General features: G+C 40.9%; 1 protein-coding gene across 4 annotated transcripts in view; it reads left to right on the top strand.

Annotated features, from left to right (window-relative positions):
* The window catches only part of NSMCE2 (NSE2 (MMS21) homolog, SMC5-SMC6 complex SUMO ligase), a 232,312-nt gene that overhangs the window by 122,890 nt on the left and 84,087 nt on the right, over positions 1-25,335 (top strand). Inside the window, exon 5 of one of the 4 annotated variants that reach the window (XM_040261833.1) lies at positions 779-5,951. The exons of the other annotated variants lie outside the window; for them this stretch is intronic. Within the exon in view, the coding sequence (XP_040117767.1) occupies positions 779-963 (185 nt within the window). The 3' untranslated portion in view covers positions 964-5,951. Of the gene's footprint in view, positions 1-778; positions 5,952-25,335 lie in introns of those variants that run through there. 4 annotated transcript variants of the gene reach the window in all.

Below are 25,335 nucleotides of genomic sequence, written 5' to 3'. Positions count from 1 at the left end.
TTATAGGTTTGTGGGCCATTCCTGATTATTAAGATGCTGTTTAACCAGTCAGTAAATTTTTCGGGCTTTTTGACCAGATTTACCATCCTCTGGCTTTTATTTCTTTTGGATGAAAGATTATGATAATGAGGAAAGAGTCCATTTTTCATTCCCATGTGAACAAGATGTGTTTCACAGCCAGAGACAGCCTGAATGTAAGACCAGTAGCTATACTGAGGACCCGACAGGAGGTCCATAGTGGAAGTTAGCCTGGGTAGCATCAGAACACTCAAAACCAAGCCTGTCACCACCTCTGAAGTACTTGTCCTACTTTAGTGAATCAGTAACGGAATCTTATGATACAAAAGGTAGCATCTTCTAAAGCAAACCAGGCTGTATAGTATATTACATGCTATATGGAAATAACCTCCCCTCTGCCAAAAAAGAAAGAAAAATCGTATTTCTAGTTTCATTAAATGTTTAATTAGTGAGTAGAGGCTAACGTAACCATCGTCGACATTTATTTAAAAAAAACACACACACAACTCTCAAAACTGCCTGTATTTTTTCAGAACTTAAGTATATTTCCTTACTTTACCAAAGTACATGATATCTTGTCAAGATTCTTGCAAATAAAGAAGTATATAAAGTTTACCCTAAGTAAAGATAAAGGAATAGAGTGAGCCAGAGGAAGATGGTTACCTGAAAAGTAATGAGCATTTGACTTACTCTTCTGTGTCTCTTTTCTCATGAGCCCAGGCGACTGCCTGCCTTTTTTCTTTCTTTCCTTCTGTCAAAGGTCAGTGTCAAGACAGAGATTCACTGGACAGAACTGAAAAGACAACTAGGCTGGTGAGACAGAATTATGCTGAAGTTGGGCAGCATTACAGCAAGCTGAAGGTGCAGTTTTCAAAACTATACAGATATCTTCAGACTTGGGACATCCTTTGTAAAGCCCTAACCTTTCACAGGCTGGCTACATAAGGAGCCTATATGAAATGACAGAGTAGACCGAATTTCCTTTTCATTCTCTGTTCTATCTTTCTAAATTCTTTTTCTGGCATCGTCTGGTTTTCTTCAGTCCTGCTATAGCCCTCTTAACTTTCTGATTCTTGTCCCTTTCCAATAAAAGATTTACCATAAGGCTTGATATAATTCAGTCAGTCCCTGTGTATGTATATTAGTGTGTCTGTGTGTTGTGTTTATGTATTTACGTTTTGTTTTTGTTCATTTGTAATATACTTTAGCAAGTTTCTTTCTAACCAAATAAACTCCAACAGGGATATTTTTAAAGTTTTTAGGATTATTGACTCTTCACACAGTCTGAAAACTACTCTCAAAAAATGGTGGGTACGATTTCATGGTGTTTATGGCCTCTTCGTATTTATTTATGGATCCCACTGGGTTCAGAGTCCTTGTGATGAAATTCCAAAGTTACCTACTTCTGTGGTCACTAGTGATATTCATTCACCAGACACTCATCGAAAGCCTTCTCTGTTCCAGGCACTGTGCAGGGCATTGAGATACAGTGAAAAGGACATTGGCCCACCTATCAAAATGTATAGTGTAGTTGAGACAGACAAGTAAACACACAGTTGTAATACAGTATATGTACAGTAGTAGGAAAAGAACAGGGTACTTCAGAGAGCACAAAAGATGAGTGTTTAATTCAGCTTTGGGGCATCAATAAATTCTCTTTACATTGATACCTGAGTTGTTCTAAGTAGAAGAAATGCTACGTACAAAGTCAAGAGAATTAGAGACTTATATATCTGTTGAGAAATTTAGGTTTGATTTTAAAGGACCTTAAGTTGAGGGATGGTAAGAACTGATCTATAAACTGAAAAAGATAACTCTAGCGTGAAGAATGGGTTGGGAGAAGCAGGACTCGAGGCTGGGAGACATCACTAGTAGCCAGTAGACAATAATCGTGACATTAACTAAAATTCTGACAGTGCGAATGAAAAGAAGAGGATGAGTCGAAAGGGTATGAATTAGAAACCACAGTGATTAGTGATTGAATTCATTCCTTCAGCAGATCCTCGTTGTGCTGCTTTGAGTTAGACGCTCTGTGAGATGTGGTGGTGAACTGTACCATCTGTATCTTCAGGTCTAGTGGTTGTGACCCCCCAGGCCCCTGGACTGGACAGCTCAAGTGGATGGTGGGTGCTGTCCTCCACAGATGGAGCAAACGTGTGTCTCCAACTAAAGGTTCCCAGACAAGTGCTTCTTGAAGCTATAAATGTACCTCCTGAGATTTCAGAATGTCCCTGCAGTTGTGAATTGCTGTGTCTGATGAGAGATGCTACTGATGGAAGAATGCTTCTGCAGAAACAGTATTCAGGGAGGGGCTTGAGAACTACTGATAGAGGTGACAGGTGGAGCCCCAAAGTGGATGAGATTACCCAGGAAGAGTGTATAGAATGAGAGAGGAAGGGTGAGGATTGGACCTGGCAAAACAATGGAGAAAGAAGAGGAACCTGGTGAGAAAGCCAGGAGTATGTGAAGAATGTAAAGCGTGTTCCAAGATGGAGCCAGTGGAACAGAAGGGAGGAGGCGCAGTGTGGCAGCAACAGTCAGCTTCAGGGCCTATCAGATAGGCCTCTGATAACCCGAGCTTACATATTAAATGTCACAGGTTCACCACCACTTTAGCTGAAGGGAATCGTGAATCTTGACATCAAAGGTGGCCAGCAGTAAATAATGAGGAAATTCTATGCTATGTGAATTATATCTCAAGAAAGCTGTAACTAAGAGAATAATAATGATGAAAGAATTCACTCTTTAAATGTATTCTAACAAAATTGTTGTATTTAAAAAATGAATAAACTCTAAACATCATGTGGGGGTGGCATAAAGTGGAGTGAGGGAGAAGTTGTTATCCATATGAAAGAAGGAGAATAAATTTGTATCCAGTTAAGTGGTAGCACTATATTCTAAAAGCAACAGAGCATCACTTTAGATATCAACAGGAAAAGGTTGTTACTCAAATTTTACAGCCAGCTGAGGCATCTTGAAAGGGCAGCACAGAGATCATCATTGACAGTGAATGACTTGCAAAATATCCCAGTCATGTGCTTGCCCTGGAGGGGGGAAATTATGCAAAGACTTGCAAGAGCCAAATAAGTAGTAAGAGTAAAGAACCTGAGAAGGGGAAGAAATGATAGTAGGGTGATTTTTTTTTAAGTGGTATGCAATTAATTGTGAATAAGAATTGTTAATATAGTACTAAGTCATAAGTCATAGGACTTCCCTGGTGGCTCAGACAATAAGGAGTCTGCCCGCAATGCTGGAGACCTGGGTTTGATCCCTGGGTGGGGAAGACCCCCTGGAGAAGGAAATGGCAACCCACTCCGGTATTCTTGCCTGGAAAATTCCGTGGACAGAAGAGCCTCTCGGGCTACAGTACACGGGGTCGCAGAGTCGGACACCACTGAGCAACTTCACTCACTCACTCATAAGACTAATGATAAATGAGTTCTCAAAAAAGAATACTGAAACAGACTTATAGTAATGGGGATCTGTGATTACAAAATGTTTCAGGAGTTTGATAGGCAGAGGGAAGATGAAAGAGTAAAGGAAATTTTTTTTAATGCCATTTTCTTATTGACATTAATTAAGAAATAACAGGATCAAGAAAGTAAAGTCAAGCAGTGCTTAAGCAGAAATAGAATGAATAACTTCCTAATCAACTGGGTAAGAATGAGGGGGAAAGCAGAAGTTTTGGAAGCATAAAAAACAGGATACAGTTTAAAATTAAACCTGAACTTTCCACACAGTGACTACACTGTTCTGTTAAAAGGCAGGGATTTGATTTTTTTTTTTAATCTAACCATAATATCCTGAGGCACACCTTTAAAAGAAAAAAAAAGAGAAGTTTGTAACCATAGATGCAAAGGGAATTTTTTCTAATGGATTTGAAAAGAGTAATATATTTAACATTACAACAATGAATTAAATCTGCAAAATGAATGGCCAAAAGTAGATTTAAAGCAAAAATAACCAAAATGGACTCAGAATGGTCAAAACTGTGAATGACATTTACAAAAATAAGATTAAAAGAAAGGTCCTTTCCTTCCCAAACATAAAAATCCTAGACATATTAATTGTTAAATTTTGTCAGATCTTAAAGGAATGGATATTTTCTGTGTTAGCTAATCTGTTTTACACCTTGGGAAAATAGGGACCATTTCCTAGTTTAAGAAACTTGGGTGACTTATGACCAAATTCCATGTTTTGTCTTTTTCTTAAAAGTTAAGAACACTTTCACATAAATCTACACTTATGAAATCTTAAGTGAAATATTAGAATAAAATCTGCCAGCATATTGAAAGAATTGTACATATGATAAATTTGGATTTGTTTCAATAATGTACCTAGCATCATTAGAAAATCCATTAAACCTGTTGAAGTTGGGAGAGGAAACCTCTTTCAGCCATTTATTTCTATCACCAAGGCATTACTCTGGTGATTCAGTGACTAACCAATGTAATCAAGCCCCTTTTTCTACTGAGAAAACAATAAGAAATAAACAGAAAAATACTGCAGTAAGCACATGTGAAATTTTGGTGTGTGGTAGATTTTCAGATCATGGGGGAAAGTTGGTTTATTCAAGAAAAAAAAAATTGGAACCATTGGCTAATGCTTTAATGACACGACTTAAATCTGAAGTTTCTCCAGGGGATCTTCCCAACCCAGGGATCAAACCCAGGTCTCCCACATTGCAGGCTGATTCTTTTATCATCTGAGCCACCAGAGAAGCCCTTATATTCCACATTAAAATACATTCCAAATGAATTGAAGGTTTTAATGTTAAAAATTGAAATCAAACTATGAGAAGAAATAATCAGTGAATATTTATATTGCCTCATATTCTGTTTCCCCGGTGGCTGAGTGGTGAAGAGTCCGCCTGCCAATGCAGGAGATGCGGGTTTGATCTCTGGGTTGGGAAGATCCCCTGGAGAAGGAAATGGTAACCCAGTCCCATATTCATAGACAGAGGAGCCTAGCGGGCTACAGTCCATGGACTCAAAAAAGAGCAGGACACGACTTAGCGACTAAACAACAACAACGTATTCTGTTAGACCTTTTCAGTCGTGTCAAAAGGAGAAGTGCTTGGAAAGATTTATGAACTGAAGGATAATATTCACTCTGTTTCTAAGACAATAAAGACAAAAGCAACTGCTTCAAACTTGCAAGCATTCAGCAAAGCATAACATTTGGAAGATGTTTTTCAAAGTTTTATATACAAAGAACTGAAACTTCAAGGCGTGAAACCCAACTTCATTACAGTACTTCATACATTAAGTGTTTACAGCCAAAATTTAGCTGTACTAATAAGGCTCACAAACATTTTTCAAGTGCTTCTTGCAAGCTAGATGTTTTTCTGATGCCTTACGTGTACTATCTCGTATACTGCTCAAAACAGTCATCTGAAATAGGTACAGATAGTATTTTACATATTTTACAGATATGGCTACCGAGGTACAGGAAGTCTTAGTAGGTTGCCCCAGGGCGCCCAGCTAATAATTGGCAGAACCAGCTTTGCAACTCAGTCTAGTGCCAGAGTCCACTTTGCAAAGCATTAAGTTGTACCAAGCCTCTTAATTTTCTGACTTACTGAATTTCTCAAAAAAAAAAAAGAAAGCAAAAAAGGCTCAGGGAGGGGAAAAATTTAGCTTAATCTGTGTGAAGAACAAATTCGGATGATAGCTTTTCAACTCACAGCTGAAAATCCATTGAGAGTTTGTGAGGAATACTTTTCTCACCTGCATTCAGTCTTTGCTGGAAGGTCCTTGTGGCAAGTGTTTATAGCTGAAGTTTTATTCTGTTGCCAAAATAGCTTCTAGAAAAATCACTTTGAAGAATTTTAAATAAAATGTTTCCCTGTTTACTCCAAAACAAATTAGTGGACTTTGAATGTCCCTCATTTCATCCACAAGGCGGGTTTTTCTCCATCTGTGACTAAAAAAGCAAAGCAGTTTGATCAGCGTGGCCCACGTTGAATTCTTGTTTTGTACACCACTTAGGCTGGAAGGCAAACGTTTTCATCAAGCAAGAATACTCAGTGCTTATGTTGATCAAGGCTTTTAAGCAAAAAAATTGTTTCCCTCAACATCAAAAACACCCAAACCAATTATAAAATGGGCAGAGACTGAGGATACATTTTTCCAAAGACATACTGATGGCCAAGAGGCACATGAAAAGATGATCACCACTAATCATCAGAGAAATGCAAATCAAAACCACAGCAAGAGAACACCGCACACCTGCCAGAATGGCTGATGCCAAAAAGACAACAAATAACAAGTGTTGGCGAGGATGTGGAGAAAAGGGAAGCCTGTGCACTGTTGGTGGGAAGGTAAATTGGTACTACTATTACGGAAAACAGTATGGAAGCTTTTAATAAAGTTGAAAATAAAACTACCATACAATCTAGCAATTCCACTTCAGGGTATTTTTCTGAAGAAAATAAAAACACTAGTTTGAAAAGATATATAAACCCCTATGTTTATTGCAGCATTTTTTACAATAGCCAAGATATGGAAGCAAACTAAATGTCCATTGGTAAATGAATGAATAATGAAGAAATTATATATATATGTATATATATAAACACACATATAATGGACTATTAGCCATAAAAAGAATGAAATCTTGCCATTTGCACCCACATAGGTGAACCAAGTGAAATAAATCAGACTGAAAAAGGTAAATACCATGTGATTCCACTTATATGTAGAATCTAAAAAAGAAAACGAACAAACAGAACTAAACAGAAACAGACTCATAGATACAGAGAACAAACAGGTGGTTGCTAGAGGGTTGGGGTGTGAGGGGATGGGTGAAATAGGTAAGGGAGATTAAGAGGTAGACACTTCCACTTACAAAATAAATGAGTCATGGGAATGAAATGTACAGCATAAGGAATACAGTCAATATTACTATAATAGCTTTGTGTGGTGACAGATGGTAACTAGACTTACTGCGGTGGTGCTTTTGCAATGTATAGAAGTAGTGAATCACTACATTGTACACCTGGGACTAACAGTGTTGTAGGTCAGTTCTACTTCAATTAAAAATTTTTTTCCTCCAAAATCTGCCATTGTTGTAATATTTTAAGTTTGAGATTAAAAAAAAAAACACTTTAAGCATTAAAGGCAGGATTGAGGGTTTTTTTGTTTTTTTTTTTTTTTAAGTTTCTTTAAAGGTGGCATGGACTTCTAAAAACACTGAGGAAAACTACTTTATTTGTATGCCTGTTGGTATGGAAGTGTAAAGATGCTCACAATGGATTTTCCCAAAACAGCATGCCTTCTACATCCTCTCAGGTTTTTCTATCCCTCTAACTAATCAGAAAACTGAGATGCTGGAATCTTATAGTACTCTTGAATTTTTTTTATCCTTCTCTTTTTGAAAGTAAACGTGGTATATCTCAGTTGATAGCTGTTGAAATGTTTATAGCATGAGTCTGTTATTTCCTTATAGGTGAAGTCATTAATTTAAAATAACCCACTTGTTTCATTTTTATTCTCAAGAATTCAGGTTTACCTGAGATTATTATAGCTATAATTTCTTTCTGATTATCACTTATTTGTCATGTTACTTCCAAACATTTATTAGTTTTTATATTTTAAATCAATCTGAATCTTGATCTTTAAATAGTGAGGCTTATGTTGATAATAATGTTGTTTATAAATGTTTATGAATGGGCTTCCCTCATAGCTGTTTGATTCCTGGGTTGGGAAGATCCACTGGAGAAGGGGTAGGATACCCACTCCAGTATTCTTGGGCTTCTCTTGTGGCTCAGCTGGTAAAGAATCCGCCTGCAATGCAGGAGACCTGGGTTCGATCCCTGGGTTAGAAAGATCCCAGGGACTATACAGTCAATGAAGTTCTCCAGGCCAGAATATTGAAGTGGGTAGCCTTTCCCTTCTCCCTGGGATCTTTCTCAACTTATGTTCCTAGGCAGAAGAGGGCCTCATTAACTAATAATAGCTGAATAGCAACTATTTATTGAGGGCCTATTATGTATTCAGTTCAGTTCAGTCACTCAGTTGTGTCTGACTTTTTGCGACCCCATGAACCCCAGCACGCCAGGCCTCCCTGTCCATCACCAACTGCTGGAGTCTACCCAAACCCATGTCCATTGAGTCGGTGATGCCCTCCAACCATCTCATCCTCTGTCTTATGTATTAGACCATGTGATAGTTATTTCTATAAATTAGCTGAATTAATCTTTACTGCCATCGGAAAGTTAGTCTGACAGGGGACTGTGTCAAAGCTTGAGATTTGAACTTGAACGTGTAAAGTCTTTTCTTGAGTATATACTCCAGTATGCCATCACCACCAGATAGACCCTGGAAGGAGAAGCAGGCTTTGGATAAGGACAGTGAGTTTGACTTTTTTTTAACATATTGAGTTTAAAAAATTAACACAATATCAGTTTGGAGGTAAACCATTGCAAATATGGTCTGGGGAAAGACAGCTACAATATCCTTACCAGGTGGTGGTTGAAACCTTGCAAATAGATGAGATTGCCCAGGGGGAGAGAGTAATCAGCAAAAAAAAAAAAAAAAAGAGGCTGGAACTAATTCTGGGAACACCAACAATTAAGTAAGTAAAGAGAAGCTAATGTATGAAACTGGAAAGGGACAGTAAATAGGAACAAGTAGGCAAAATAAACACACTGTATTTCATCAGTGTGTGTGTTTCCTCAGTATATATATATTCATTGATTTGGCTGTGTTGGGTCTTAGTTGTCCACGTGGGACCTTTAGTTGCTGTGTCTGGGCTTCTCTTTAGCTGAGGTGCTCAGGCTTAGTTGCCCCATGGCATGCGGGATCTTAGTTCCCCAAAAAGAAACTGAACCTGCGTCCCCTTCATTGGAAGGTGGATACTTAACCCCTGGACCATCATGGAAGTCCCTCATCAGTTTTTAAGACAAGTATCTTCATGTTTTAATATCTCTAAAATTGGTACATGTCTTACTGTCATCTTGTAACTGGCAGCAATTTTTTTTTTCTGCTTAGTGTGGAAAATAATGGTGCATTTTATAACTGAAGAAACACAGTTGACCCTCAACACATTTTTTAACTATATGGATTCACCTATACTCAGATTTTCACCTGGGTAGAGGTGTCAGTGCCCCTAACTCCTGTGTCGTTCAAGGGTCAGCTGTATTTTAATGTTGTTAATGGTTTGAAAATCAATTGTGTGAATCTGTTTCTAAATTATTTTATAATAAGAGCACATGTTTCATCTGTATGGTTTATGGAAGCAGTACCTAAATTAAAGTAAATGAACAATTACATATGGAGTGAGCAATTCATAAATTCAGGACTCAAGCTCTGGAGCAGAGCTGGGCTGTTCAGATCACCCTCACGTGTCCCTTGAGCAGATCTCTTTACTGCCTTGAGCCTTGCTTTTCTTTACTGTAATACAAGGATTCACAGTGAAGTCGCTCAGTTGTGTCCGACTCTTTGCGACCCCATGGACTGTAACCTATCAGGCTCCTCTGTCCATGGGATTTTCCAGGCAATAGCACTGGAGTGGATTGCCATTTCCTTCTCCAGCGGATCTTCCCCACCCAGGGATCAAACCCAGGTCTCCCACATTATAGACAGACGCTTTACAGTCTGAGCCACCAGGGAAGTCCAAGGATTCACAAGTGGAACTTATATCTAAAGACTGTGGTGGGGAATAAAAGTACACATATAGCACCTAATATTGTGCCTGGCAAATGGTAGACTGTCCATCAGCTGTAGCTAGTATTACTGGGGTTTTTTGTATTGCAGTTTCTGATGGTAAAGAGATAACTGTCCTTCCCTTTCCACTCCAGGGTACTGCCACGTCTCTTTAAGCTAGGTTCCATCTGAAAGAGGCAAATATGTTGGAAGATTATTTAAGCTTATGTGAACTCCATGTTGCCTTGTCTTGAAGGATGTTGAGCTTATCTATTAGACAATCTGAATTAGCAGGTGTACACAGATCTGAATGGTCTTCTCCAGTGGTTCAGGTGTAAAGAATCCACCTGCAATGCAGGAAGCGCAGGAGACGGAGGTTCGACCCCCGGGTCAGAAAGATCCCCTGGAGGAGGGCACAGCAGCCCACTGCAGTATTCTTGCTGGGAAAATCCCATGGACGGAGGAGCCTTGTGGGCTACGGTCCCTCGGGTCACAAAGAGTCAGACGCAACTGAGCATACACACATGAGCTCACACACATTCTAAACCATTTTGTGCCCAATGTCTTGCTTCTAGATGGTACATAAAGTACTGTGATAATGATTAACCCCTCGGGACAATCTTTCTTTCTTCTGTAAACAATAAAGATGCAGGCTTTGTGGATGGGGGTTTGGAAATTCCTACAGTATGTTTCAGATGGATTGCAAGCGTTTTGGATTTTTTCTTTTTCTTTCCAGTTTATCTCTGATCTGTTACTAAGGATCTTGTTTTTTCTCAGTTGTTATATTGGGCAAGACGTAGTCACTGCATAAACATTGGGTAGGGAATGCAGATAATGTTATAAATATACCCCTTAGTTTGTCTAGTGAAACCAGCATCCCATGTGACTTACCTTTACTAGAGAGTTGCTAAATTAGTGTTGTGCCCTTCCTTCTGATAGCTTAAAATGAAGTTGTATAGGCAGTCTGATCTACAAACTAACTATTTAGGAAGTTACCTTTCCTCAGCATTCTGCCACACAGGAAAGAATTTGGGGGTGGGGTGGGGGGCAGGGTATATTCCCTAGGGGAAAACTGATTTTACTTTCTTGGTAAAATGCTTCTGTGTGTTCAGTGAATTGATAGTCCCCACCAATTTGGGAGGGTGGGGGTATTTAAAGTCATTATAACTTCTCCTATAAGATTATCTAATGTTTTGAAAACTCCTCAGAAAGCTTGGAATAAATTAAATATTTTTGAGTCTAAATGTGTGTTTCTAAAGCTATAATCAGTTTTCTCTCTATATTCTGATTTTTTAACAATTTGTTCAGAATTCAACTTTTAGAATTAGGTTTGTAATTTGAACCTTATAATGTCAGATTATTTCATTTCCTTCGACTTTGTTAATTTAATGATTCAAACTCAAATTCCTCTGTTGTTAACACTTGTGTTTGAGTCAGTCATGTTTAAAGATGCCTCATAACTGAGATCTTATGCACCTTCCTGTGCTCTGTTTAATGGCTGGATGCATGTCAGTGCATAGTATTTGAGTCACTGATGTGCCACAGAACATTTTTCTCAGACACATAGTGCATCATCAGATGACTGAATTACAATGATAGTTGTCAATGGGACCCAGCTCACAAAAGTAAATAGTGTTCCCCTTTAAAAGAAAGAAAATGAACAATGCTCATCATTCAGACTCTGAGGTTTAATTAACTGACTTGCTAAAGGAAAGAAAGTGAGCAAATAAATAGCATGTACTTCCTATATATAGTAAATTATGAATCGCTTTTTTATGTAACTGACCCACATAGAGTCTTTGCTGTATTCTTTTATCTGTGCACCTCAGGTTTTTTGTTTGGTTTGATTTGGTAAAATGAAAGACTATAATTTGATTAGCTTATAATAAATCCCTCCAACTTCTAAAATGCTCTAAGACTTTCAGCCTAATTTCCTTTGAGCCTTAATCCTCTTGGTAATTGATAAATGGGTTGTCTGGAATCAGCCTCCTTGGTGCAAGTTAATGTGAAGTTCTCTGATGGTAGTTTGGCCCAGGAATGAATAAATTTGTTCAGCAAACACATAGCCTGACGATGAGTTCCTCAAGGAGCTCATGGTCCAATAGAAGAGTATGGTGGTTTTAAAACATGGCCCCCCAAAGTCTCTGACATGCCTCTCGTCAGAAGGTAGGACTCTAACCCTCCTCCCCTTGAATCTGGGCCCTGTGCCTGGGTGACCATACATTACAGCAGAAGTTTGTTACATTTCTGGGCTTTCCCAGTGCAGTGGAGGAGCCACAGAAGACATGGGTTCCATCCCTGGGTCAGGAGGATCCCCTGGATACATGGCAACCCATTCCAGTATCCTGGCCTGGGAAATCCCGTGGACAGAAGAGCCTGGCAGGCTTCAGTTTATGGGGTCACAAAGAGTCAGACACGACTGAAGAGACTTAGCCCACATGCATGCATACATTCCATTTCTACTCAGAAACTGTATCAGTTTCTGGACTCAGGCCTTAAGAACCTAGCAGCTTCCACTTCCTGTCTCTTGGAGCACTTACTCCTGGAACCCAGCTACCATGTCATGAAGAAGTCTGAATGGCCCCAGTCAAACACCCAGGTGGAGAGGAACTAACAGCCAACACCCGCTTGTCAGCTCTGTGAATGAACCATCGAGGGAGTAGCTTCCCCGGCGTCAGGAGAGCTGCCCTGACTTACACTGTGTGGAGCAAAGACAAGCCCTTCTCACCAAGCTCTGCCCAGGTTGAAGGTGTGTGAGCAAAATATGTGACTAATGTGTTAAGCCACCAAGATTTTTTTGTCAGGAAAAGGAGGTTAGTGATTTTGAAGCAATTTAGATTTGCAGTGATGGCAACAGGCACTGTCACAGGCATCCTGAGGAGAGACACCTAATCCTTCCTGCACCATCAAGGAAGACTTCCTCAGGGAGATGACAAGTCAACTGAGTCTTGAGTGAGGAAGGGTTAGCCAGGCCAGGGGGGAAAGAGTGGTGTTCTGTGGAAGGGACAACAGTGTGGCCAAGGGTGGAGGCACGGAGCAGCGTGGTGAGTACGGGGGGTTATGAGCATGTAGTAGTTACTGCAGCATAAAGCTGGGGATAGGAGGTTACTGATGATGTAGCCAGAGAGGTGGGCCAGGATTGGAACGTGGTGGGCCACCAGGGAAGGCATACTGTGACTAGACAATTTGGTGTTTCTGTTATTGTCCTAAGTAATACTGGAGCAGTCTAATCAGATTTATGTTTTAGACAGATCCTTCTACCACTGTGAAGAAAGTAAATTTAAGGGTTTTAAAACTGGGAGCAGGAAGACCAGCTAGATGGTCATGGAAGAAGTATAGAAAGGACAGTGAGAGCCTGAATTGATACTACAGTGGTTGGAGTGGGAAAGGAAAAATGGATTCAAGAAATATTTAGGGGGTTAAAAGATAAGGGCGTATTTAGGAGGCAGAAAGGATAATACTTAGTAACTGTGGAGAGAAAGAGCAGAGGAAGACTTAGAATGCTAAGGTGACTGGCTAGATGCCAGTGCCAGAGAGGGAAGGAGAGTGTAAGGGAGAGTATACAAGTCAAAAATTAAAGGAGATTCAAGCTATAAAGATTTGGCAGTCACTGTCACAAAGGTGGTACTAGAAATTATTAACTGATGAGCTCCAGGGGTAAAGCCCTAGGAGTACCTTGAGGTTTAAAAGATGGTCAGGGATTTCCCTGATGGTTCAGTGGTTAAGACTCCATGCTTCCATTGCAGGAGGCATGATTTCAATCCCTGGTCAGGGAACCAAGATGCCACATGCCACATGACATAGCCAGAAGAAAAAAAAAAAAAGATGATGAGAGGAAAAGGCGCTCACAACAGATTTAACTTTGACCACCTCATGCGAAGGGTTGACTCATTGGAAAAGACTCTGATGCTGGGAGGGATTGGGGGCAGGAGGAGAAGGGGGCGACAGAGGATGAGATGGCTGGATGGCATCACCAACTCGATGGATGTGAGTCTGAGTGAACTCCGGGAGTTGGTGATGGACAGGGAGGCCTGGCGTGCTGCGATTCATGGGGTCGCAAAGAGTCAGACATGACTGAGCGACTGAACTGAACTGAAGTGAAGAAAGAGTTGACTCAGAAACCAAATGAGTAGAGCTTCAAGAATAAGGTGATCTCATGTGTCAAATGTAATCAACCAGTCCAGTAAGATGAGCATAAATGAGAAGTCTGTGATGACTTTAACCAGCCGAGGCAAAGCCAGTTATCAGTGGATAGAGGAATGGGAAATAAGAAGATAGACACAGATGGTACAGGGAAGGGATGAGAAGTAACTGGAGAAGAACACAGGGGCATGAGAAGATTTGGTACTGGTGCTCGTGGTGGTTTTCAGCTCAGTTCAGTAGCTCGGTTGTGTCCAGCTCTTTGCAACCCCATGGACTGCAGCACGCCAGGCCTCCCTGTCCATCACCAGCTCCCGGAGTTTACTCAGACTCATGTCCATTGAGTTGGTGATGCCATCCAACCATCTCATTCTCTGTTTTAGCGGGACAGAAAATAGATAAATTCCAGGAACTCATGCCAGTAAAGGGGAAAAAATAGAGTGATGAAGAAGAAGGCATGAGGCCTTCTTGGGAGAAGATTGGGAGTTTGGGACTAACATATTCATACTACTACTGTATATAAAATAAATAATAAGGACCTACTGTATAGCCCAGGAAACTCAACACTCTGTAATGGCCTATATGGGAAAAGAATCCAAAAAAAATTGGATGTATGTATAACTGATTCACTTTCCCATACACCTGAAACTAACACAACATTGTAAATCAACTATACTCCAATAAAAATTAAAAAGAAGAAGAAGAATTTGTGATCCATGCAGTAATCTCCAGTTAGAGATAAAGGGGCAGAGGGTCAAGGACAGTCCTCTGAGACTGGAGGAATACCATAAACGGAGATGTACGTCGTGATATACAAGTTGGACAGGGTTGCCACAGGCTTTGCGGTTGGAGAGCCAAGAACCTTGGCTGGGTCTCCCCAGAGAATTGTAGGGTAGCAGCATTTTAGCCCTTGCTGGTCTTCTCCAGTTATGGCAGCTTCCACAAATTTAACAGTAATAGCTATTTTAAAAATGCAGTCATCGTCTGACTCTTTGTGACCCCATAGACTGTAGAACGCCAGGCTCCTCTGTCCATGGAATTTTTCAAGCAAGAATCCTAGAGTGGGTTGCCATCTCCTACTCCAGGGATCTTCCCAACCCTGGGGCCAAACCCTTTTCTCTAGCATCTCTTGTATCGGCCAGCAGATTCTTTACCACCGCACCACCTGAGAAGCCGTATCATGAAAATAGTAACTTACGTGATTATGGGCTTTGTCGTTTTTAATCTGGTGCTCTCAACAACTCTGATAGAAGGATAGGTAGATCATGTCATTCCTGTTAATAGTCTAGAAAGTGGGAATCTCAGAGGTCAAGCTCATGCAGCTAGTAAGTGGCTGAGATGATCATAGAAATCAGATTCTTCTGACTCCTAACCTTTTTCACCTGTGCCAACTGCAGTCTTAAAACTAAACCTAGGTTGGGTTCCCTGAATCCAGCCTCCCCTTTTAGAGATGAAGCAATTGAGGCAACACAGTAAAGAGAATGTGGATATTACAGTCAGGTTTTCTGGGAGGCCAGCTCTGAGGTGGAGATAACGATGAAGAAGTCTGTCAGGGAGTGCTCTGGGGGCCGGCACCCCTGGAAGGGAGAGGAAGGAAGCAGGACTGGGCAGAGGAAAAAGTCAGGCTGGGAGGACATGGCCTCAGCAGAAGCTGTAGGGAGCTCTGAAGATGGAGGACCCTTCAGAGCTGTCCTGAGTTGGGTACATAGGGCCAGGTGTTTATATCTTGTGGACCAGCCATTGGATGCCAGTCACCCCAGGACGAGGGCATGAGCTTGGGCAAGGTGACTCTGTTCTGCTAAAGTGGTCCCCAAAGGAGGCTGAGAGCAGAGGGCTGTCTGTCAGCAGTGCTCTCAGCCGCCTCATTCCTAAGGAGTGTCTTTGAAATCAGCCCCACAAGGCTTTGAATCCTGTCTACTGCTTCTGAGCTGCTCAGTTAGCTAGTTACTGTGAGGTGGATTCTGGTTAGTATCTTTAAGCCTCTGGATCCTCTCCTGGAAAACAGAAAAAATAATGTGAGAACTCACCAAGCCTTGATTTCCTTGTTTGTGAAACAGGAAGAATAATTGGACCATCCTTTGAGGGGAGCTTGTTAAGAGGATCCAGCGAGGTCATAAAGTTACCAGAGTACCAGTCATTTTTAGAAAATTGGTTGTTATTATCACACCGTAGTTGGGTGGCAGATACATAATACTTGCCATGAAAGTTACTGCATAAATATTTTATTTAAAAATGTTCCAGAAAGACGCAGTGACTTCCTAGAGGCCAAAGTCTGTACCAGAGCCAGAGTTGGAATGCATCATACTCTCGAGTTCAGGCTTCAAGTCTAGAAACAGGAGGAGGTCTCCGTGTGGTGAGTCAGAGTGTAGTGTAAGGGAGTGGGCCCTTGAATGTGACTTCACCTGGGAGAGTCATTCCTTAGGTTAGTCACTGGTGGGAGCCCAGTGTGCAAATGTGTGCTTCAGAATGGAACCAGGAAGATAAGGTGAAAGATGGAGTCCGCTGCGTAGCAGTGCTGCACTAAAATAGCACAGGCAAAAAGATTATAGTTTACTTTGAGTCACTGGGGTAAGTGCAATTGTATATAACATGTGTGCTGTGTTGTTATGTTAGTCGCTCAGTCATATCTGACTATTTGCAACCACATGGATTGCAGCCCGCCAGGCTCCTCTGTCTGTGGAATTCTCCAGGCAAGTTTACTGTAGTGGGTTGCTGTTCCCTTCTCCAGGAGATCTTCCCGATCCAGGGATTGAACCTGGGTCTTCCCACATTGCAAGCAGATTCTTTACCATCCGAGCCACCAGGGAAGCCCATATAATATGTATAAATGTATATAAAATATGTTACATGCTAAGGCTTCCCAGGTGGTGCTAGTGGTAAAGAACCAGCCTGCCAATGCAGGAGACATAAAGAAACCCGGGTTTGATCCCTGGGTTGAGAAGATCCCTCAAGAAGGAAATGGCAACCACTCCAGTATTCTTGCCTGGGAAATCCCATGGACAGAGGGGCCTGGCAGGCTGTAGGTCCATGGGGTTGCAAAAGAGTCGGACCCTACTTAGCAACTAAACGACAACAAGCACTCCATAGTCATCGCAGAATTAGGTTCTTACCTGCGATTTTTTTGTGTAGCTATCCCAATCCGTTGTTTGACATTTATTGACAGTCACCATTGCACTGGATACTGTGTGGAGCAAGCGTATGTAAGCTGTAGTTCTGCTTTGTTATCTGGGGAGGGCATGCAAGGGTGACCCAGTTCATAAGGTTGGAAATGCTTCTCTTCTGGGTATCTATCTGAAAACGGCATTAGGTGCTCAAGTGTAGTCTATATCCAACATCATAAAGCCTTCTTTGTTTCTGAAAGCATCTATTTTTCACTTTTTCAGTTCGGCTGCTGAACTCTTTTCATGCAATTGGGTTTATGACTTTAGTAACTTTTGAAATAATGGCACCTAAACTCTTGTTGGATATTCATTACACTGAACGCCTTTGTTTTTATCTTGAATTCTGGAAATTTAGTCAGTTTGCTCTCACTTGTGGATTTTTTCTTGCCTTACCCATTATGCGTTTTCACAGAGCAAATATTTATTTAATCTTTACAATTTTGTAACCAAGGGATTTAAAGATTAGCTTTGAAATAGGTCAGAGAAAACCACCTACTTTGGTTTAAAGCTAATCAGGTCAGGAAGTTTTAAAAAAGCAATTTAGAAGCTTTGGAAAAGCATTTGTGAAATCAATTTTATGTAACTTTATGAAAGCTGCTGCCTGTGTAGCTGAGTATAAGTTAAACCCTCGTTTAGTTTGGCCACTCCTCCTCCATCTATTTATTATTATTCATCCATCCATTTTCTGTTTGTTTGAATTTTTGGCCGTGCAGCATAGCATACAGAATCTTAGTTCCCTGACCAGGGGTTGAATTCATGTCCCCTACAGTGGAAGTGTGGAGTCTTAACCACTGGACTGCCAGGAAAGTTCCCATCCATCCATTGTTTATTCCTTCCTTCACCAAATTCAGCTTTAGACCCAGGGATAATGATAAGAGAGATAAATAAGACAGCCAGGGCTTACCAAGTGCCAGTCTGTGCCAGGCACTTAGAAACTTGAGGACTCAATGCTCATAGCTCCACAGTCTGGTGTAATGAGATGAGTCTTAGACCGAGGATTGGTTGTTTTCCTAAACTCTCTGGTAAGCTGTCTAACTTTAGGTGGGACCCGTTCTGTGTCCATTTCTTCATCTCTGAAATGATAGTGCACACCCTATTTACTTTGTAGCTTTGATGTAAAAGTCAAATAAAATAGTGATTTTGAAAGAACTTTGAAAAGTTTCAGGCATTATATAAAGACAAGTAGTAATTTTGAGACCACAGTAGTGGTTATGGTCACTTCCTTGCCTCTCTGAAAAGGGCTGAGGATGAGTACATGTTTGTTATTCTCTGGAACTAGAGCTGTATGTTTATGATAGTCAGCCTTAGCAATTTCCTTTACACACACAACCAACCGCCTTTCTGTCCATGGGGTGGAGACTTTATAATGAGGTAATTGGAGGAATGATATCTACAGCTAGTAAAGCTTATTTGAAAATATTATTCAGTCCATGGTACTATATTAAATCAGCAAGTGTTAAGACTAAGTGAGCAAAGAAGGGCAATAAGCTATGAAGTGGCATCCATTTTCAAAAAGTCTAGACTTGAGTTTCAAAATTCAACATGGCCAAATATAAATCCCCTTAGTTGCAGTTTGCCAAGCTTCCCGGGTGGCTCAGATGGTAAAGAATCCACCAGCAGTGCAGAAGACCTGGGTTTGATCCCTGGGTTGGGAAGATCCCCTGGAGGAGGGCATGGCAACCCACTCCAGTATTCTTGCCTGGAGAACCCCCATGTACGGAGGAGCCTGGTAGGCTACAGTCCATTGGGTTGCAAAAAGGGTCTGTACAGGAATGTCCACTTGGTCCTATAATGTTTTGGGGGGTCTTTTCTCTTAGACATTGGAGTGCCCAGTAATCCCTGTTGGATCATGGAATAAATGATCATATAAGGAAACTAAAAAATTACTTCTAGCTTCTTGTTTGATTTACTGTTAGGTTTTAGGTCTACCATGTTTATGTTCTAGAATGCTGTAAGAGGTCCCATCTTTCCTAGAGCAAACCCAATCCTAGATTCACTCAAGGATCCCTCTCAGATATTGGCTCTAGAGTATAATGCTTTACTCATTGCTGTATCCCCTAGTTCAGTGCCTAAACCAGTGCTTAACAACTTTTACTTACTGGAGTGTTAGTAGCTCCTCTGTCCATGGGATTCTCCAGGCATGAATCCTGGAGTGGGTTGCCATTTCCTTCTCCAGGGGATCTTCCCAACCCAGGGATTGAACCTGGCTGTCTCATTGCAGGCAGATTCTTTACCACCAGGGTGGCCTATTCACTAAAGATATCCTTAATACATGAAAGCCTCAATCTGCCTACCACGTAGCATTCTGATAGTCTGATACCCCCAGTTAGATGGCTTTTTGAATACAGGAGCTATACTTTGTCTCTGGTTTTGAAGTATCTGGCCCGTAATTGGTATCCTGGATGCTGGTCAAAGAACAGGTTCACAGTCGGGACAAGGACCATGATGGCTGCCCCCAAATCAGGACTTCCAGTTTCTCCCTTGAGTTTGCCCTGAAAGGAAGAATGGAACTTAGTCCCAGAAAGTCTGAGTCAGAGCCCAGTGGCCTGCTGCAATTGTTGTCATTGAAGTTTCTCTTCATTTTTCTGTTCATTGTAGACTTTTTATCCATCTATCTTCTGAACAGACTTTGCTCTTGAGTGAAGTGTCTTAAATAATGAAAGCAATACATGATGATAAGGACAAACAGTATCATCTGTGTTTGTCATCCATGGGAAGAGAGTTCATAGAACTATCAGTTCAGTTCAGTCGCTCAGTCGTGTCCAACTCTCTTTGCAACCCCATGCACTGTAGCACGCCAGGCTTCCCTGTCCATCACCAACTCCTGGAGCTTGCTCAGACTTAATGTCCATCGAGTTGGTGATGCCATCCAACCATCTCATCCTCTGTCATCCCCTTCTCCTCCTGCCTTCAATCTTTCCCAGCATCAAGGTCTTTTCCAGTGAGTCAGTTCTTCGCATCAGGTGGCCAAGGTATTGATATATACTTAATAGAACTATATGGAGGTGTAAATGATCCCTTTATTAAGATTTTGTTTTTCTGATGTATCGCTGGGTCTTTTTATATAGTTGGGAAGAACAGAAAAAGAAAACTCTCTCTAACTGATCGTTTTCCTTACACTTGGTTTCTGAACAATTTATGGGCATCCTTGAGAATTTCAGGTCCACAGTTGGGGATACACACAAAAAGAAAGTGCTAGAAGTTTAAGATTAGAAGGAGAAAAAAACAAAAAGAACAACAGTAGATTTTTTTTTTTTTTCTTTCCTACTGAGTCTTAGCAGGGGTAAAGGGAGTTGAGGGCAAGGAAACAGACCTTGGAATTATATTCTGATATTTATTCAGAAGGATGAGGAGAAATGTCTCTGGGGATATCATAAGATTAAAAACTCAGATTCATAAATAAAAGACACTGAATATTTTCTTTGAAGAACAGACATAGAAGCAGGACAAGGTTCCTTTCCTAAGCATATGTTCTTTTTATTGCTTTTCTTTAATGAGAATAGATCTATGTAGAGGCTTTCATCCTTATGGTATTATAATGGAAGATTGTGAGAAATGAAACCAGAAGTTCAGGACCAAACTCCCAGGGTAGTTGAAAGCTAGGCTAAGAAATCAATACTTTTATGTTACAAAGGTGATATTGAACTACAGAAGAACTTTTGAGTGGGGGAAGGCCTAATTAAATTAATATTTTTAAATGTTCAACCTGGTGGCATTTTGGAGAAAAGAAACTGGAGACAGGAAGAGTGATTACTTTTGTGTTAAAACAGTTAAATATCTTTGAATAGTATATTTTGGTTGGTAAGATTAGAAATGTAAGTAAAGAGTTGCTAGGAGATGTGGCAGAGAACACTGGAAATTAGGCACTGGAGCTTGCACTGGTTGTTAGAAGGAGTATGAGGTTAAAAAAAATCACCTCAAGGCTTTAGCATGAGTACCATAGAGAATGTCAGTCCATTTCCAAAAAATGCAAAAAGAACTGTTTGGGCTGTGAAGGAGCAGTTTCAAACATGTTTTCTTTGATGCAGTGGTGTGATGAGCAGTTGAAATATCCCTTAGGTTGTTGAGGGTACAGACCTGGAACTGGGAAAACAGATCAAGGCTAAAAGTGAATTATTTGGAAGTTGCATATCCAGATATAATGTTGGTGTTTAGCAGGAACAGCACTGAGGACTGAGATGGACACACATCCATTGGCTAAAAAGAGGAAGAAAGGTCATAGGGAAGAATGGTCTGAGATGGAGGAGATGCAGGGTTCCGTAGTAGCGCAGGAGCCAAGGGAGGAAGTAATTTCAGGAAGAATGATGTGGCCAGCAGTGCCAGAGCCTGCAGATCAGAACCAATGAGTAGTCACAGAAGTTATCTTAAGCTTAGAAGATGAAAATTGAGATCCAGGAGGAGGAAGAGTGTCGAAAAGTAGGAAGCTAAAATAAGAGATGGTTCTCCTGGATGACCACTGTGTGAACTATAACTGAAGTTAACTTAATAGATGATGTTATTCCTGGATGACTGGTGGACGTTTAAATCGCTCACATTTTACCAGTTTCAAAGACTTTTTTAAAATTGGCAGATATCGGGGTAGAGATCATGTCTTATTTTTATGTATTTTTAGCTTCATAATTCTCTTTTTTATTTCCACAAAATACGAGCTTCTTGTGCACAGTTGTCTTTGCTCATTCTCCAAGATGATTTATGGCAGATTTGGTGCTCCTACTTTGAGTAAGAGAAGCTGGTTTCTATAGGACTGATTTGGGTTTTCTGTGTCCCAAAGCATGCCCAAGCAGGGAAGTAAAATACTGTTTTTCTTTCACCTTTTCTCCTGTATCTGGGGAGCAGACAAAACCATACCCCTTTAAAATGGCACTCCTCTGTATGCCACTCACTGTTTGATTTATTTCCTGTCCCTGTCATAACTTTGATGCAGAATTTTTCTTTACAGCAGGGGTTCTGAGGTATGAACATTCTGTGATCACAGCTTTCTACAGAATCATTAAGGCTCTTGTATTATGTTTCAAGTGTTTGCTTCTTGGCAATAGTTCATGGAATCTGACCAAATTTAAATGCTTAAAGGGCAAACTTGCATGGTTGAGGTCTGCATTACAAAGTATAACTTGGTTCACTTGAGTCTTAATAACAAGACACTCTGCACCAGTTATCATTATCATCAACTGTATTTAAAAACATCTATCAAATTAGTTGCTCAAGAGCCCTTTACCAAGCTGAGAGTATAACAACAAAAAAAAGACATAACTGGTTACCGTGTCTTCCAGAAGCCTCTGTGCATGTATTCATTCATTCATTCATTCACTTAACATTTATTGGGTACGTATGTGGTTTATGGCAGGTTGAAATAAAGGCCAGTCACTGCCCTTGGAGTTCTTCAGGACTAGTATCTTTACAAGTAACAAGAATATCAATATAGTGTAGTAGATATTATAGTAGTAGTAGTGAGCAAAGAGAGAGAGAGAGACGAGAGAGAGAGACTGGAGGATGATAAGGAGAGAGGTTTAAAAAAAAAAAAAGAAGTTGGAGACAGTGTAGAAAAATTCCTTTATCACTTGCAAAAGAATCTGAATTTTATCCTGAAAGCAATGGCCTGCACTGAACTGTTTTAAACAAAAGCAAGTCCTGGCCAGCATTATGTTATGTGCAGGGGTCGAATGATGACCAGTCTATTTAAGGGGGAGGGGGTGAACTGAAGCAGGAAGCTGATCTAAGACTGTTGCAGTCACTGGGGTAAGTGAGGAGGGTCTCATCTAAGGCTCAATCAGGATGGGCAAAGAGAAAGAATCTGAGAGAGATTTGGAGGTAGCAGTAACCGGCTAGATGGAGGAGAGAGAGAGAGAGCGTAAAGTCAAGGACAAGTTTCCAACTTAAATTCCCTGGGATGGTAGGGGGAGAGGGTGGGCAAAAGACAGAGGTATCAGCCTTTGGCTATCTCTAACAGGAGGGAGATTACAGCCGCTGAGTCAGGCTAGGCTGATTCAGCCCATGACATGAATCCTACCTGTTCATCTTTGAAACCAACGATGAAATGGCTTTGGCCTCTTAACACTGAGACCTTTGGAATAGTGCTGAATAGGTATGAATCAGGTTTCATAGGTGGGAACCCTGGAGTTCCTGCATCGGGGTTCTGCAGAACATATAAAAATGCTTTATTTTATTGCAGTAGGATACCCTTCTCATTGTGGCTTTCGGTCCTGCTTTTTTTTTTTTTTTTAATTGCAAGATGTTTGCTTTACAGTATTGTGCGGGTTTCTGCCATACATTCACATGAATCAGCCACAGGTATACAAATGTCCCCTCCCTCTGAAGCCTCCCTCCCATCTCCCACCCTTGTAGATTGTCACGGGGCGCTGAGTTGAGCTCCCTACGTCACACGGCAAGTTCCCACTGGCTGTTTGACATGTGATAGTATGTATGCTTCCACTCTTGATTCGTCCCACCCTCTCCCTTCCACACTGTCCGCAAGTCTGTTCTCTCCTTCTGCGTCTCCATTGCTGCCCTAAAATAGGTTCATCAGTTCAGTCCTGCTTGTTAATACTCTGTAATCGTATGTTTTTACATTTCACTTTGATAATGATTATGGTACTTAGCACTTTGCGTCTTCAGGGAATTGAAGCACATTAAATGATCTGCATAATATCCCTATGAGTTACTCAGTGGGGATTACTACCCCATTTTCCAGATGGGAAAACTCAGCGTGTTACTCAGGGACTTGCCCAAGGCAACGCAGGCTCACAGGGACAGGACTGAACTTTGAGCCTGTAGCTGCCGTTATCTTATCGTACTCACTGTACTAATAAATTTACTGTCAGCCTTAACTTATTAGATCGTGTTTGTTGCTTCACTTATTCAAGAATCTCAGCATTTAGCTCTTGAAAAGGGTAGGATACAGGAAAGAGTGAAAGTGACAAAATGACTAAGCCCTGCATGTGGGGAGCAGGTGGGGGTGGAGGGGTTGCTGGGAATCGTAATTATAACCAAGTCTCAACTCTGGTATAGCCGGGGAAAGAATTTTCATTTTCCAGTGACATCCAACGAAGTGACATTTTCAGCAAACAGACCAGCCAGGCGTTGTGTCGGAGTCTCCTGTGGCACTTTCAATGTAACTTTAGCGATACACACAGCAAGAAAACAGTTACGGAAATCACCGTTTTAATATAAATACAGAACTGTATGGTATGGTCAAAAGAAAACACTTTTAACCTAGAGCAAGAAAGACCTGGGTTGAAACCTCTCCCAAGGTGGAGCTGAATGACTCTGGGCCAGATCCTTGTCCCACAGCAGGTAGGAAGAATTGGATGATGATGTATGTCAACTGCCTGGCATGGAACCTGACAATTAGGGCTTCATTAATGCTTGCTGTTATTTTTATCCTCATTCGGAAACAAGAGGTAATGCTCTAAGGGCCCTTTGATTTTTTTTTTCCTTGTGTTGAATGACTGGACCAGGTAAAGTCAACTTTTGAGGAATGACAGCCTCTTAAAGAAGCCAGTGAAACATTTTGATCTTGAGTCAACTAGACACAGTATCAGCCCTTGTTCACTGACAAATATGGGAAGGTAATTTTGGTAGGTCAGTCATCAGTGGTGCCTTCCAAAACATTATAGTCATGTTACAGTAAACTTTTTATATTTGTTGCGTCACAAAGATTTATTGAAGTGATAAAAGTTATTATGGAAAACAGTGTGCAGTAACTATGGTAACAGTTATTTGATCTCACAGTAATTAGCTAAGCATTTAGTTGCACAATACTTTCACAATGCCTTCCTGGTTAGTTCATTAAACAAAATTAGCTTTTGTTTGAACTGCCTTGCTACAGCGTCCTAAATTTGATTTTAGTTCAAAAGAGTTGGAAAGTGTATTTTAAAACTACCTTTCCAACTTAGAGTTTATGGACATATTTGAGGTTGCAACTGGTTTTTATTTAATTCTTTATTTAATCCACAGTGTGATTGTGATTCATCAGTTTATCCTCTCAAGTGTGTCTTTCAGTTTAGTAGAGTGGCCTAGGACATGGTGTGATGTTGGAGACCAGCTTCTGAATTCTGGCCCTGTTTCTGACTCAGACTGTGGTTTGGGGTCAGCTGGTGCCCTTATGACCGAGTTTCTGTACCTGTGAAATTAAAGTGCTGTGTTTCAAGTGTTAGAACCCTAAGATCTCATGAAGGTGGTCATTTCTTGATGGCCTGCGGGTCCTCCAGTGGGACCTGGAGAAGGTAGATGCCCAGGTTTTCTCAGGCAACCCCTCCCCATGGCCTCTTCTGCCCTGTTCAACATAACTCGTGCTCCGTTCAGGTTCCTCTCCTTTTGCAAGATAGATTGTACCACAGATGAGTCACCGAAATGATGATGTCATTCTCAGA

The sequence above is a fragment of the Oryx dammah genome, unplaced genomic scaffold (genome assembly GCF_014754425.2).
Source record: "Oryx dammah isolate SB20612 unplaced genomic scaffold, SCBI_Odam_1.1 HiC_scaffold_19, whole genome shotgun sequence".
In the NCBI taxonomy this organism is placed as follows: Eukaryota; Metazoa; Chordata; class Mammalia; order Artiodactyla; family Bovidae; genus Oryx; species Oryx dammah.
Note: the sequence above shows the minus strand (reverse complement) of the source record. Positions and strands in the feature narration are given on the sequence as shown.